The 12,720-nt window shown below is 40.8% G+C and overlaps 1 protein-coding gene across 1 annotated transcript in view; it reads right to left on the minus strand.

The window, feature by feature from the left end:
- Positions 1-3,276: 3,276 nt before the first annotated feature.
- Positions 3,277-12,720, minus strand: part of CDK19 (cyclin dependent kinase 19) — an 86,743-nt gene continuing 77,299 nt past the window's right edge. Inside the window, 2 exon segments of the mRNA XM_083608620.1 lie at positions 3,277-8,919; positions 11,716-11,964. Of these exon segments, the coding sequence (XP_083464746.1) occupies positions 8,788-8,919; positions 11,716-11,964 (381 nt within the window). The 3' untranslated portion in view covers positions 3,277-8,787.

Raw genomic sequence — 12,720 nt, forward strand, 5'->3', positions numbered from 1 at the left:
CCTTCAAGGGTGCCAGCACTTACAAGTTCAGCTTTCTTGGAATAAAGTTCACTGGAGCCTGTGATGTCATTTTGATACATGGTTTTAATTACACATAGATACAACATGAGCATAAGATGAATGATCTAATTGCATTAACACTGCAACCGATTTTGCTTCCCCTTAGGATTCCAGGCTGTCTTCAGAGCCACAGCTATGGTTTCAACACAGAGAGCAAGTCTTCCCAGCTCCTGACCAGACAAGACCAGCTCCTGGACTGTTTTTCTTGTACCCCTAGAATGACATCCACCCAGGTGAGAGGTGAAAGCCTACCTCTTTCTTCTGGAGGCTTTACTATTTAGTTGTTTCTGTGGCAACATGGCCAACTCTTTAGTCATGTAAAAAGGGTGTTTAATAGGCTTGGCAGAGCCAGTAACTTAACAAAGAGACTTGTTTGACCCTTTCAGCAGTTTCTTCCATTATAGACTCCCATCTAGAAACATATATGGGGGTGGGGATACAAAAAAAAATTTGCTAACTTTTGTGCAGACTTCCAACACTGATATAGGGCAGTTCTTAGGATGAGTTGTGGGTTCGGGGTCATTTCATACCTCACACTCCTTGGCAGTTTTATTTTTCTAGAAAAAGAGGTGCTGGGACAGAGTTCAGTGTGTTCTGGCTGAAAAAAGCCCTGCTTCTTGGGTAGCTATACCTCTACTTCCTACCAATAAAACTAGCATGATTACTGAATTGTGTTGTGCTAAACCTGTGACTGTTTAAACAGCAGTCTTCTGCTAGCAGTATATATTTCACAGAATTTCAGCTCCCTTCCCTCCCCACTACTAATTGGAGAAGATAAGAGGCAAGGTTGTTCGCCAAACTCACACACCCAGCTAGATTTACACCTTGCAGCAGCACTCCTGCACAGCATGGTAGGTACTGAAGGAAATTCATCGCCTGAGTTAATACAATATTCTGCCAAGTACTGCTTTGGCTCATTCTGTCTCAGCAGCATTTAAATACGTTTATATGGAACAGTGGTGTGCCTGAAAGCTAATTTAGGCAGGAGAACAGCACATTTGATGGACAGTCAAATTTCAGCCGTACACGAGGGCTGCATGTAATTAAAAAACAACACACACAAACTTGTGCTGATCTGAACAGATCCCATCCACAGCAAAACAAAGAATGGAATCCAGTTTAATTAAAGACTGGACCAGAAAGTTTGTTTTCATAGAAAATCTACATCTGAAAATATACTTGTAAATCTGAAAATAATCTTAAACAATAACAGCATGCCCTGAATGGGCCAAGCTAGTATGGGCTTGAAAGAAATTCATTAGGTCTTCCTAGGCTTCCAGTTTTCTATTCATCAACAGTGGGATAATAACCAATTAGTTTCAAAATGAGGATCCTTTAGGCCAAAAGGCAGGAGTAGGTTAATAAAATAAAACAAGAACAAAGTCTCTACAGGTTCTGCTAAATATTACCTGTATTCATGTTCAGAAGTCTCTCGTCACATGGTCTCCACTGAACACACCATCCATACCAAATATCCTACACTGATCAATCTTGTGCATGGAAAATCATGGAAACTATTCCTTGTATCTGGATTCAAGCATCCTCAGTGCTCCTTGCATATCAGACACCTTCTTCCAGATACCTATTATAACAATTTTTGCCCACCAATAGCTCCTTCTGCCAGCTTCTTTCTCTCTTTCCATCTCAAAGGAGTCCCCCAAAGTAGTGCGGCTTAGATCCCAGCATCCTTTAGTACTTCCACTTCCTAGCTCAGCATTTCCCAATCTGGTGCCTTGCAGATGTTGTTGGAATCCATCTCCCCTCAGCCCAGTCGGTAAGGCCAATGGTCATGGGTGCTGAGAGCTGTAATTCAAAACATTTGGAATACACCAGGATGGGGAAGGCTGTCTTTGCCACTTGCCTTCCTTCAAAACAGCAGGTATCTTGACCCTAGGCTATTTACGTGGATTTTAGTACAAGTGGCCATCCCGCACTGGAGTGTCTTGGTCTCCTCATGGGTCTGCAAATGTTTAAACGACCACCCTCCCAAAAATTAGCATGACTCAGCCCCCCCAGAATTGTATAAGCAGCCCCTAATCATCGTAGATGCAACAACCAGCAATATTAGACAGCTTTGGCCAGGGAGGATGGGATATAAATAAATTATTATTATTATTATTATTATTATTATTATTATTATTGAAAGATCTGAAAAAAATAAGAGCTGCAAAAACAGAATATGAAACTGTAACATCAGAGAAAACCAGCCCCATCCCTGAAAACTCCAACGTCCACCTCCCTCCCTTTGACTGACCCAACCAAGTACAGACATAGGCTGTGTACACAACACTATGCATTTAAAGCATCTCACCCTCCCAAAAGAATCATGGGAACTGTAGTTTGTTAAGGGTGTTGAGAATTATAGCTCCATGAGGGGTAAACTTCATTTCTCATGATCCTTTGGAGTGATGTGGTTTAAAACTGTGTTGCACACACATTCACACACTCCTTCACACTCTCACACAGGCACGGCAAGCAGAAAGAGATCATAGCACTTCCAGCTGCACACAAGCAACCTGGGTGCTGTGGGAAGGAAATCTGCATGGAGAACCCAGAGATTTTCCAGGAAAAGGATCACGAGTCTTACTATGGCACTATGGAAACAATGCCTTCATGCAGACAAGTCTCATGACACTTAAAACATTACAATTATATTCACGTCTCCAGGGGGAACCAGTGCTTTAAAGAGAAGGCGGGGAGATGTGGGCCACACGTACAGGAACAGAAGCTGCCAACAGCAGATTCACAACAGGCAACCTAGCAATGATATATTTAGATTTTAAAAAGGGTGACACATTGCAGTTAGCTCCCAGGCCCCTGCTTCAGAAACACCACCTTATCTACAGAGATTTCAGGCATAGGTTCATGGCACATCCCCTTGTAGCATCTAAGGGGCTAAGCCCATGAAATGTCTTCTCCCCCTACCCTGCCTCAGGACCTTATGGACCCAATCATAGGTAGATCAGTACTGAAGTGAAGGGGCTGCATGAGGAGTGATAGCTCCGTGGAAAGGTACAGATTCAACATACACAAGATCTTTTGGTACTGTCTTCCAAGGATCAGCTGAGAAAGGATGTAATGTGCACCTAAGCAAGCGCACACAATTCCCGAGGCAGATTTTAGAAGGGTCTTAAATCAAACAACAGTTCAGGTCTGTGGAATTCATCCTGTTTCCACTGAAGCCCAAAGTTTACACATGTCTCATCACACAGCTGCTTGACTTCAACTTTTTATTATTATTACAAACGTATATTATTTTTGTTTAAAAAATTCACACTGAAGCAATTCAATTTAATTACAACAAAAAATAAAAATGATGTAATGAACAAAAAGCATAGTTTTAACAGTCTTCTGGGACATTATGAAAACAGTAAATGCTTTATGAGGGCAAAGCCTGACAGTTCAGTGTCTTGTAACTGCCCAGCAGAGTTGGTGGACGTTTCTAGCTTGGTACTGAGCCTCTCCCACTGCAGGGCAGGAGGTGAGGTGAGCTGGGTGGCAGCAAGAACTGGACTCCCACAGTGACATCCTATCCTATATTTGCGCCACCTAAGCTAGTTCAAGGTTAATCATATTCGGCAGTTGCTAGATAGCTGCCAGATTCTTACACTTTCACTTCAGCAACATAGCCAGTTGAGATCAATGCTTGGTGACAACAAGGAAGAATGACTGACCTCCAGACAGAAGCAGGAAAGGGCCTGTATGTGTGTGTATGTCTTCAATGGGGCTGGAGGTGTACTTTCTAGGACTCCCCTACATTGTTGACTTGAACGTAATTATCCTAGCTTGAGCACCCCATGAAATCCCAAGAAGTGAGAGTACAAATCTGGATTTGGAAGGGTTTCATTTTAATTTTGCAAAACTCAGCAGCCACTATAAAGTACACTGCCATACGTGGGGCATCACTGTTGAGCTGAAGTTGCATAAGAGAGGATACAGAACTATATAATAAAGACACAAGAATAGAAGATGAATATGTGAAATTATATATAAAATAAAACTTATGGCAGGCACCCTTCCACAGTGAGGAAATACAACTAAAAACCATTTTAAAAGCATACTACATGACAGATATAAAACATTATTTAAACTGCTGTTAAAAAGGGACACCTTCAGTCCACATTGTGTAATACTTTTTAGTGTCTACACAAGACAGATTTTCTTTAAAAAATTAAATAGTATTAATTTACTACTAAATATTTAGGAGATAACAGTGCATTAAGGACTTTCCCCCCATAAAGCAATACACATCGTTCTTGTGTGGCAAAACATATAGATTACACATGGACTTTATGTACAATATGTTTCTTTTATCTTAAAACAGTTATCGTTGCTTAATGTTGCTTAAGTACCATCACTGAAGATTATGAAGGGGAACTAAGCTTATTATGTTTATATAAAATATCGTACATAATCAAATACTTCAAGCTTCCACCTCCCCAACCTCAGGATGTCCTCCCATCCTTCCCACCCCAGCCCCACCCGAAAAGATACAGTGTCACAGATATAGTGTGCAGGACTTGCAGCTTTCACAAAATTCTTCCTTCATTATGCAGTCTATGCTACCAATACATTTCATCACTGCTTTGCTAATCCTAGTTCTTTGCTCCTTTTCTCTGAAAGCTGAGAAGAGCAACATTGTAAGAATGAGGCTTGAGCAGCTGTTTCCCAAAGTAGCAAGACAGAAACCAACCAAGGTCGATTCCACGTCCACTTCTAAGAGCCGATGAGATAGGAAAGAGAAACTTGTTATAGGTGACGTCAAAGCTGCACATGCTAGTAAGAATGAGTTGACAGAGCTGCACAGTTATGAAAATGTCCATGTTCTGTGTTTCCTTAACATACAATATATGATTTGTCTTACATTACATTTTTGTTTCATGAAATTTTCCCTGAAACAAAGCTACCTCACCTTGGCTCGCCTTAGCCCTGCAGCACGTGAGACACTCATTTATTATACACATACAGCTCACTGCAATAGGCCAAGTATGCCCCAAAAAGCCAAAATACAAATACAGAATGAGTGCAGTAAACATTTCAGAAGTGTAAACCTATACTTTCATCTATTCCCCTGCCAATGCTTATTTGGAAGGCCATGAAGTATTACTTAGCACAGCTACATTTGTGTGTACAGACACCATGGGGAAGTGGGGTATAGCAAGCAAGCAATTTGCAACTATCGTCAGTACAGACAACGATCATGGCCATCCTTCTAGGGGACTGGAAGCTCATGGAGATAAAGCACATTCAAGACAGGTCGTCACACTGCATGCACAGAGGAACCCACACTCGGACAGAGCTTGCCGCAGATGCTGGGCTGTAGCAAACGGGAGGTTGGGGGACAGAGCAACAGAGGGAGAAGAGGAAAATGAGCAATTCACAAGCCAATCAAAATAAAGTTAAATCTCCTAAGCTGCTCACCAAGCTTGGGTGCAGGAAGACATGGAGCCGGTAAAACATTTTCACTGAAAGCTGGTGCAAAAGAAACATTACTTCAGTAAAACAAAACTAGTGTAAGATACATGATGCATAAATGTATGTTTGTATCAAATGGAATACTTTTTGTTTTCCCCCCGTTATGGGTATGCTATGATAAATTAATTTTTGGCTCTCTCCAGAGAGCCAGTTGGTATCAACAGCAAATGGAACAATGTCAGTGACTAGACAACTGAGCTTAACATGAGCTGACCTTTTAAAGTTTAAAGTGGAATCACACACAGTCCTGGGATAGGATAAATGTATTACTCGTGGGATTAAAATAGTTCCTCCCTCAAGAAAACTGGCCCATCCCCTTGTTAGCTTACTGCAATCTTAGTGCAAAGATTTGGTGATTTTTATATCAATTCAGATCAGAACACAGAGTGAGCATGAGCTCCTGCTAGACGGCAGGGGTAGGCAGAAGGTAGATCAGGATCTATTGGTAGATAGCAGATTAGTAAGAGTTTGTGATTACCAGTTGTTGTTTAATAGCAACAACAATATAACATTTCCCAAGCACATTAAGCTTGTGAAATGTTAACCAGTGGACTTTTGTGTGAAAAGACTGTGAGCTCAGTCCTGTGCTGGTACAGAAAACACATTTGTAAGCTCAGAATGCTCGAAGGCACTCTTCCTTTAATTTTAACTATATGGCTCTGGCTGATAGATTTTGGGGTTCCAGTAAAAATTAAAGTAGATTCAACAAGCCTGAAGTCTGCAAACCCCCTGCTATACCATGTAAATGCTTATAAATGCATATATCAATAACTGGTTCCTCCCTGTACCTCTTTCTTAATTATTATGACAAATACAGGGTGCTGCATGTATATTCTAAAGTTTATGCCTTTTCCATTTTAGTGCAATAAAGTCAGAGGAGCTAAAACCATTCTGCACCAAGGTAACCTGAATTCCACACAGGAAAAAGCTGGATTCTGCAGTCTGTATAAATGCTGCAAATTAGCAGACATGTTGGACAATGTATTTTGCTTTTGCTAGTGATGGGGAAGGGAAGCCACTAATGGGCACTCAAGATTTAACCCTTGAAAATCCTATTCAGCTCCTCTTCCTCACCACCTAGCATTTCACTAAGCATTGCTGACAAACTTTATGCCTATCTTCATACTCAGAAAGGCAATAAACCTGTGGTTTTTTTTAAAAAAAAGAGACGGGGGGCCCTCAGAATCACAAGATGCTGAACTGCAGAAGATATACAGCTTTTACTAGCTGTATTTCTGGGCCTCTTAAAAAAATAAAACAAAGGGAGATGCCTCAAAGTATGGTCTCTGATCACAGGTACTTGATACTGAGTTTGATATACAGATCTACCTGTGAAAGCGACCAGGCAGAAGGGGACTGAAGGATAGCTTCAGACTCTTAATCTCATGACCGTGGTCTTGAGCCCCACACTGGGTGAAATATTCCTGCATTGCAGGGAACTGAACTAGATGATTTTTGTGGTCCCTTTCAACTCAACAATTCTATGACCTATGACTTTCTTTTCCCCTCTTCTCCCCGGTAGCCCTTGGAGCACCCCTTAAAATATGAGTAGATGCCTCTGTCTGAGCTTCTGTGAGCTCCCTCTTCCATCTCGGACCCCTTTGCCAGAACCACCCCACTCAGCTAAGTGCCATGATCCTCAGAGGAGAATATTCAGGGGTGCTCTGACCTAGTGGGGAGAGGATGGGATAGTCAGTTTCTGCCTACCCCTTCCATAGGTGGATCTTTAGATCCAATCCAATGGCTCTCCAATATTATGCTCTGGTGATAAGCTGACATCTCCTCTGTTAGCTGCCTATCCAACATCCACAATATGTCTGACCTTAGGAAAACAGTCATTTCAGTACAGCCTCACTTACCTAGCACTTAACCAATTTAGGTTAATCACAGCAGTGGTAAGATGGCAAAACATGCATTTTCCCACATGAGAAGGCTAAGCACTTTCAAGACATTGCTCAACAACTTCAATATTTGATGTGGTTCAAATGGATAATGAAGGTTAGAAATAGTAAAAAATAAAAATGGCTTGTCCAGGTTCATGATTGCAAGTGTCCTGCAAGTAGGCAGCAGTTCATGCCACAAATGTGCTAGTCTCTTAAGGTGCCACAGCACATTTTGCCCTTTTTTGCTGCAAGTTACAGAACCATCCACATTTAGCAAGGGAAAGCTTCATCAGAAACAAACAAAACTTAGAAGGTAAAACATATACTAAAAAGATGCTCTGTCCCTCTTGACAGCCCCCCAAAGTAGTAGCACAGTCTCCTTGTTTGCCCTTTTTCTAGTTGATGCTAAACTCCTAGGGCAGAGTTCCAAAAAACATAAACATTGGAGAAGACACCATTGCATGTATGAAAAACTGCTAGAGAAGACACCATAGCATACTCTTGTCCTACTGGAGCCACAAAAGAGTTTGCCTTCCACTTCACTGTTATGCCTTAATTTAAAGCAAAGCTTAGGTCAACCCACTTGGAAGATAATGGCAAATGATCTATGGGAGCTCATCTGAATAATAAAAACAAACATTCATAATCTTCTGTTTGGTGTTCAGTCCAAACACATAACATGTAATAGTTGCTGCAGAGACTTGGGTTGTATATTTTTCTTTTCTTTTCTTCTTCTTTTTTTTTAAAGACCTCATCTGAAAACTAGACTAATAAAAAAGGGAATAATAAAATACTCTGGAACAGTAAAATCTGCTGTTCTTGACATCCATGAGCAAAACAGTAATATCCTGTGAAAATAACATAGTGCTTTTAAAAGGTGCATTATACCTGTATAGCTAAACGGGTTTGCCTAGTAAAAAACTAACTATATACAAGCTTGAAAAGCCTGGGAGTTCAACGTTTCAAAACTTTAAAATCCTGGTAAAGGGATTTGAAAAGGATAAGATTTATGGCAATTACTACAACACAAGAAAGGTGCACCAGGAATCCTTCAAAAATTCCATAGGTTAAAGAAGTTTAAGTGCTGGGTTCGGATCAGACGGTTTCATTCGAGTAACCACAATGGAACGCATGCGAAAGCAAGCTGAGGGGAAACTTCACAAGAATCTCCTTTATGGCAAAAAAAAGGATAAAAAGGTCTCTTGTCTCAAAACAATTAGTTAATAAAAGTTCTCCTTTTATAATTGTTAACTTTAAAATCTGCATCACAGTTTTGCATTTTTGGTTCTTCTCATGGTTATGAACTTCATATTGCTGGAGTCCGCCAACTGCTAGTTCATTCCTTTCTAACACCGTCTATGTGCTCTCCTCAGTATCGGTGCGACTGGTGAGACTGATGGTACTGAGAGCTCTGCTGAGATGATGTAGAATAGCCCATTGTACTCTGGGACTGAGAAGATCCCTGAATGTTGCTTTGGTAACTCAGGCGTGAACTGGAGTGCTAAAGGAGGGAGGGAAACAAAACATGTTAGAACATTTTGGTGGGCAGGAATTGCTCCAAAATGATTTTTCAAAATGTTAATGCTGATGATCCCTATCTTTTCTCTCAGATAGATTTACACTGGGCAGGGAAACGAGACAGGGATTTATACTGTCTGCTCCCCCCACCCCTACTTTTTTTCTTCTTCTTTACTAATAGAATGTCTGGATTATTGCTATTGAACAAAACATATGGTTGGATCCAGAGAACTCTGCTCATGCAATGGGGTGGTTCCTGCCTCCCCGTTTTTGCCCTGTGCAATTTCCTCACACACACCTAACACAGAAAGCCTGGCCAAATGGCCAGGGATTATCTACAATTATGTGGAACATGGCATGGAGGAATCCACAGAAATCACTTGGTGGAACTTCCACAGGAGGTCTCAGTATACAATTAAGAGATTATAACAAGAAGGTATAAATCTACACTATTAATACTGTTATCACACAAACACTGCACATGAGCTACTGTAGATTTTAAAAAGCTATACTGTACAGAAGTTTTATTTTAGACAATGAACCAAGAAAAGGTTCTATGTGATTATGATGCTCCAGTTAATAATAGCAAGAGACAGCTTACTATATGCAGTTATACATTTCATGACTTGGAAGCCAGAGGTATTTCTTTTTATAGCAATATAAAGCTTTACCGAAAGAACAAAATTGAATTATTGGGGGAATGGAATCAATAGAGTCAAACAGCAAAAATAAGGTCAAAGCCTATCAGCCGAAAGGGCAGCTTGTGATGTTCTAATTATTTATTTCATTTATTTATTGCAATATCTTCAGAATTTCTAAGCAGTTTACTTAGAGGTTTACAATATGAAATGACAAGATTGGCTGCAGTTTATCAAGTAAGAAACACTGGCTTTATGATAGACTGATGTCACCACACCACTAAAAGCAATTCTGTGGTTGCAATTGATAAACATACTACGAGTATGACTAAACATTCAGAAATGAAGAGTTATGTCTCAAATATCAATCTTGTGATGGAACTGTTGTGTGCTGCAAGAATAAGGAATTTCTTTCCATTAATGGAAGTCTTAAAATATGGCAAAAGGCAGAAGGGGATAAGAATGAGAAAGGGCTATAAAGATAACAAATGCATAGAAAACCAGTTCCTGTTTATTTAATATTGGAATGAGAAGCATAATTATTCTGTAAATTTATACTGGTTTAGTTACTTAAATGATATACAGTAGTATTTTTTTTAAAAAAGTTTCCAATATTAATCTTTTTCAGTGTGGTTTTCAAAGCCTACTTTTTCTAATTTACTTTCTTCAAGATGGCGAGCACTACTGTATATAACCCACTTGTTCAGAGCAGCCTAGCATGCTTGGGAAACCATATAAACGTTCAGCCAAGACCAGCACAACTGATGACTCAACAAGCGGAACACAGGACATCAGCCTTGGGACAATATTCTTCCAAGGGTCCTATAAACTTTCTGTATTCAGCTTGGATAGGTAGCATTATATGTCTGGTAAGCTTAACTGGGTATCTTAAATCACGTGCTCAGCAAGCATGGCAAGGCAGAATAGGGTAACAGGAGATGTTACAATAAATCTGAAATATTATTTCTCCTATCCCCTCCAAACTGCACTGGCAACTTATGCATGTTTTGAAACTGTATTGAAATAACCAGCTATTAAGGCAGATCAAATGTTCTTAACTAGGTCCTTTCCTTACCTCCAATTAACTTAACATAAAAATGAGAAGGCTTAATGATATTAGTATTCTACATAAATATAGGAGGGAAATTCATAGATCTTCATATTAAATCTAACCTTTCAATGAAATAACTGTTCTTCACCATTTATTTTTCTGTTTTTGAGAGTAAAATGTCCTACCAAAGCTTCTATGGAGGAAGCAGAACAAAACAAATTCTGTGGCAACAACTGGGATTAATGTAAACTTATAGATGATTCCAAAATAGAGAATGAATAATTGGCCTGGGTATCAAAGCAGAGATCCAAATTCTTCAAGCAGTGTTTGAGTGACATTTCAATGTCTTTCCTGCAGTCTGATTCCAGGAATGCATGCACTGGCAGCTCAGCTGTAAATTTTTGAATACATCTAAAGGTACAATGTTCACTTAATGAAAAGACCATTATCCATGAAAGCTAATATACGCTACCAGTTTTGTATGATAATGCTATCATATGACTGTTGTTGCAATTACGCCTCAGAAAGGTCATGTGGATTTAGCTGTCTGCTAGAGATGATTCACATAACCCTAAGTGAATATGCACTAAACTAGGTCATATGAGTGTCTTACAACATATCCCCAAATTGTTGATCACTGTCAGCCTTTGATGAGCTGACTGAAACCTTGTCCTCAATGCAGCAGTTTGGATGTAAGGCTGCTATCTCTTTCATACCCTCCAGGCTCAACAATATTTAAATTTAGCAGACAACGCTTTCCCAGCATAATGGGGGCGGGGGTGGAATTCACCTCCTTTCTTCACATGTGCTGTTAAAGGATGTAGGAAAATGACCAACAAACTGCACAGCGACCTGATCTGGGTGCATGACTACTTTGGTGCAGATGGGTGGGAAATCTGTGGTCCTTCAGGTGTTGTTGGATGATAATTCCTATAATTCCTGACCACTGGGCATCTTGGGTCGGAGTTGGAGTCTAACAACATCTGGAGAGTTCTCCATCTCTGCTACAGCCTAAAAGTTCACCACATGGCTCAGGTGTGACAAAGGGCAACTGTCGCTACAGCATGTTCCAAATGAACAAAAACCGTACCTGATAATCCGAAGGTATGACAGGCCCGCCTGAATTAGTGCCTGAAGGCCCTATGCGTGGTTTCTTATTTGGAGGCACCTGGTTGAGGCTGGAGTCCTGGCTGTGCTGGAGACCTGCCCCAGTACCGCCACCTCCTGCTCCACCTCCCCCTGTAGTTCCATTTGTCTGGGTGCTGTTCTGCTGCTGCTGAGGTGCTGCTTGCTGCTGAGGTGCTGTTTGTTGCTGATGTTGGTTCTGCTGCTGTTGATTCTACGAGATTGAACATGGGAGGGAAAGCCAGAGTTTGCATGAGTATGTTTTAGCAATTTCTTCAGTCCACACAAATTTACACAAGATTGTACTGGCTATGAGTACTGTTTATATACTGTTGTCAAGGGTGCTTCACAGCCAAAGGAATGCACATGGCAGATACTGTAGTTAACTCTTTATTGTCAATGATAATATAGTCGTTTCTACAGTTCTGGAGACCTACGCACACCAGTCTAGCAGCTAGGCAGCATTCTGGGGTCTGAGCCCTATGGAGCAGCTGCCGTAATAGGGGAACCCTCCCCCCCCCCCAGTTTATGTACCTTCCTCAGAGGCTATGCCTGCATAGAAGCTTCCATTGCTCATTCCTTTTCAATTCCCTCCTGGTTCTGGGACACAGAGGTGCAGGAGATGGTGGGGAAGCAGATGGCCTGACACTTGCCTGACCTGCCTCTTCCTCCTGTTGTTCCGCCCCATCCTGTGCTCCACCCTCCAGCACAGCAAAAGCATCTTAGAGGCAAACTAGCTCACTCTTCAACCTCTTCCCTTGTTTGTAACACCGGAGCTCAATTTTTGTAGGATTTCCATAGCATTACATATAAAGTGGGGTTAATAGTGAGAAAGTAAGAATTAAACAGCCACTAAAAAAAAAAGAAGCTTTGGTGTCAATTTCTTTTCCCATGTCTCTCAGTGTAATAAAAGGGTTTCATTGTTTACAATCAGAAGGCTGAACAAAAGGCAACACAAAGCAAAAGGAAT

This window comes from Podarcis filfolensis (genome assembly GCF_964270895.1).
Source record: "Podarcis filfolensis genome assembly, chromosome: 3".
NCBI classification, from domain to species: domain Eukaryota; kingdom Metazoa; phylum Chordata; class Lepidosauria; order Squamata; family Lacertidae; genus Podarcis; species Podarcis filfolensis.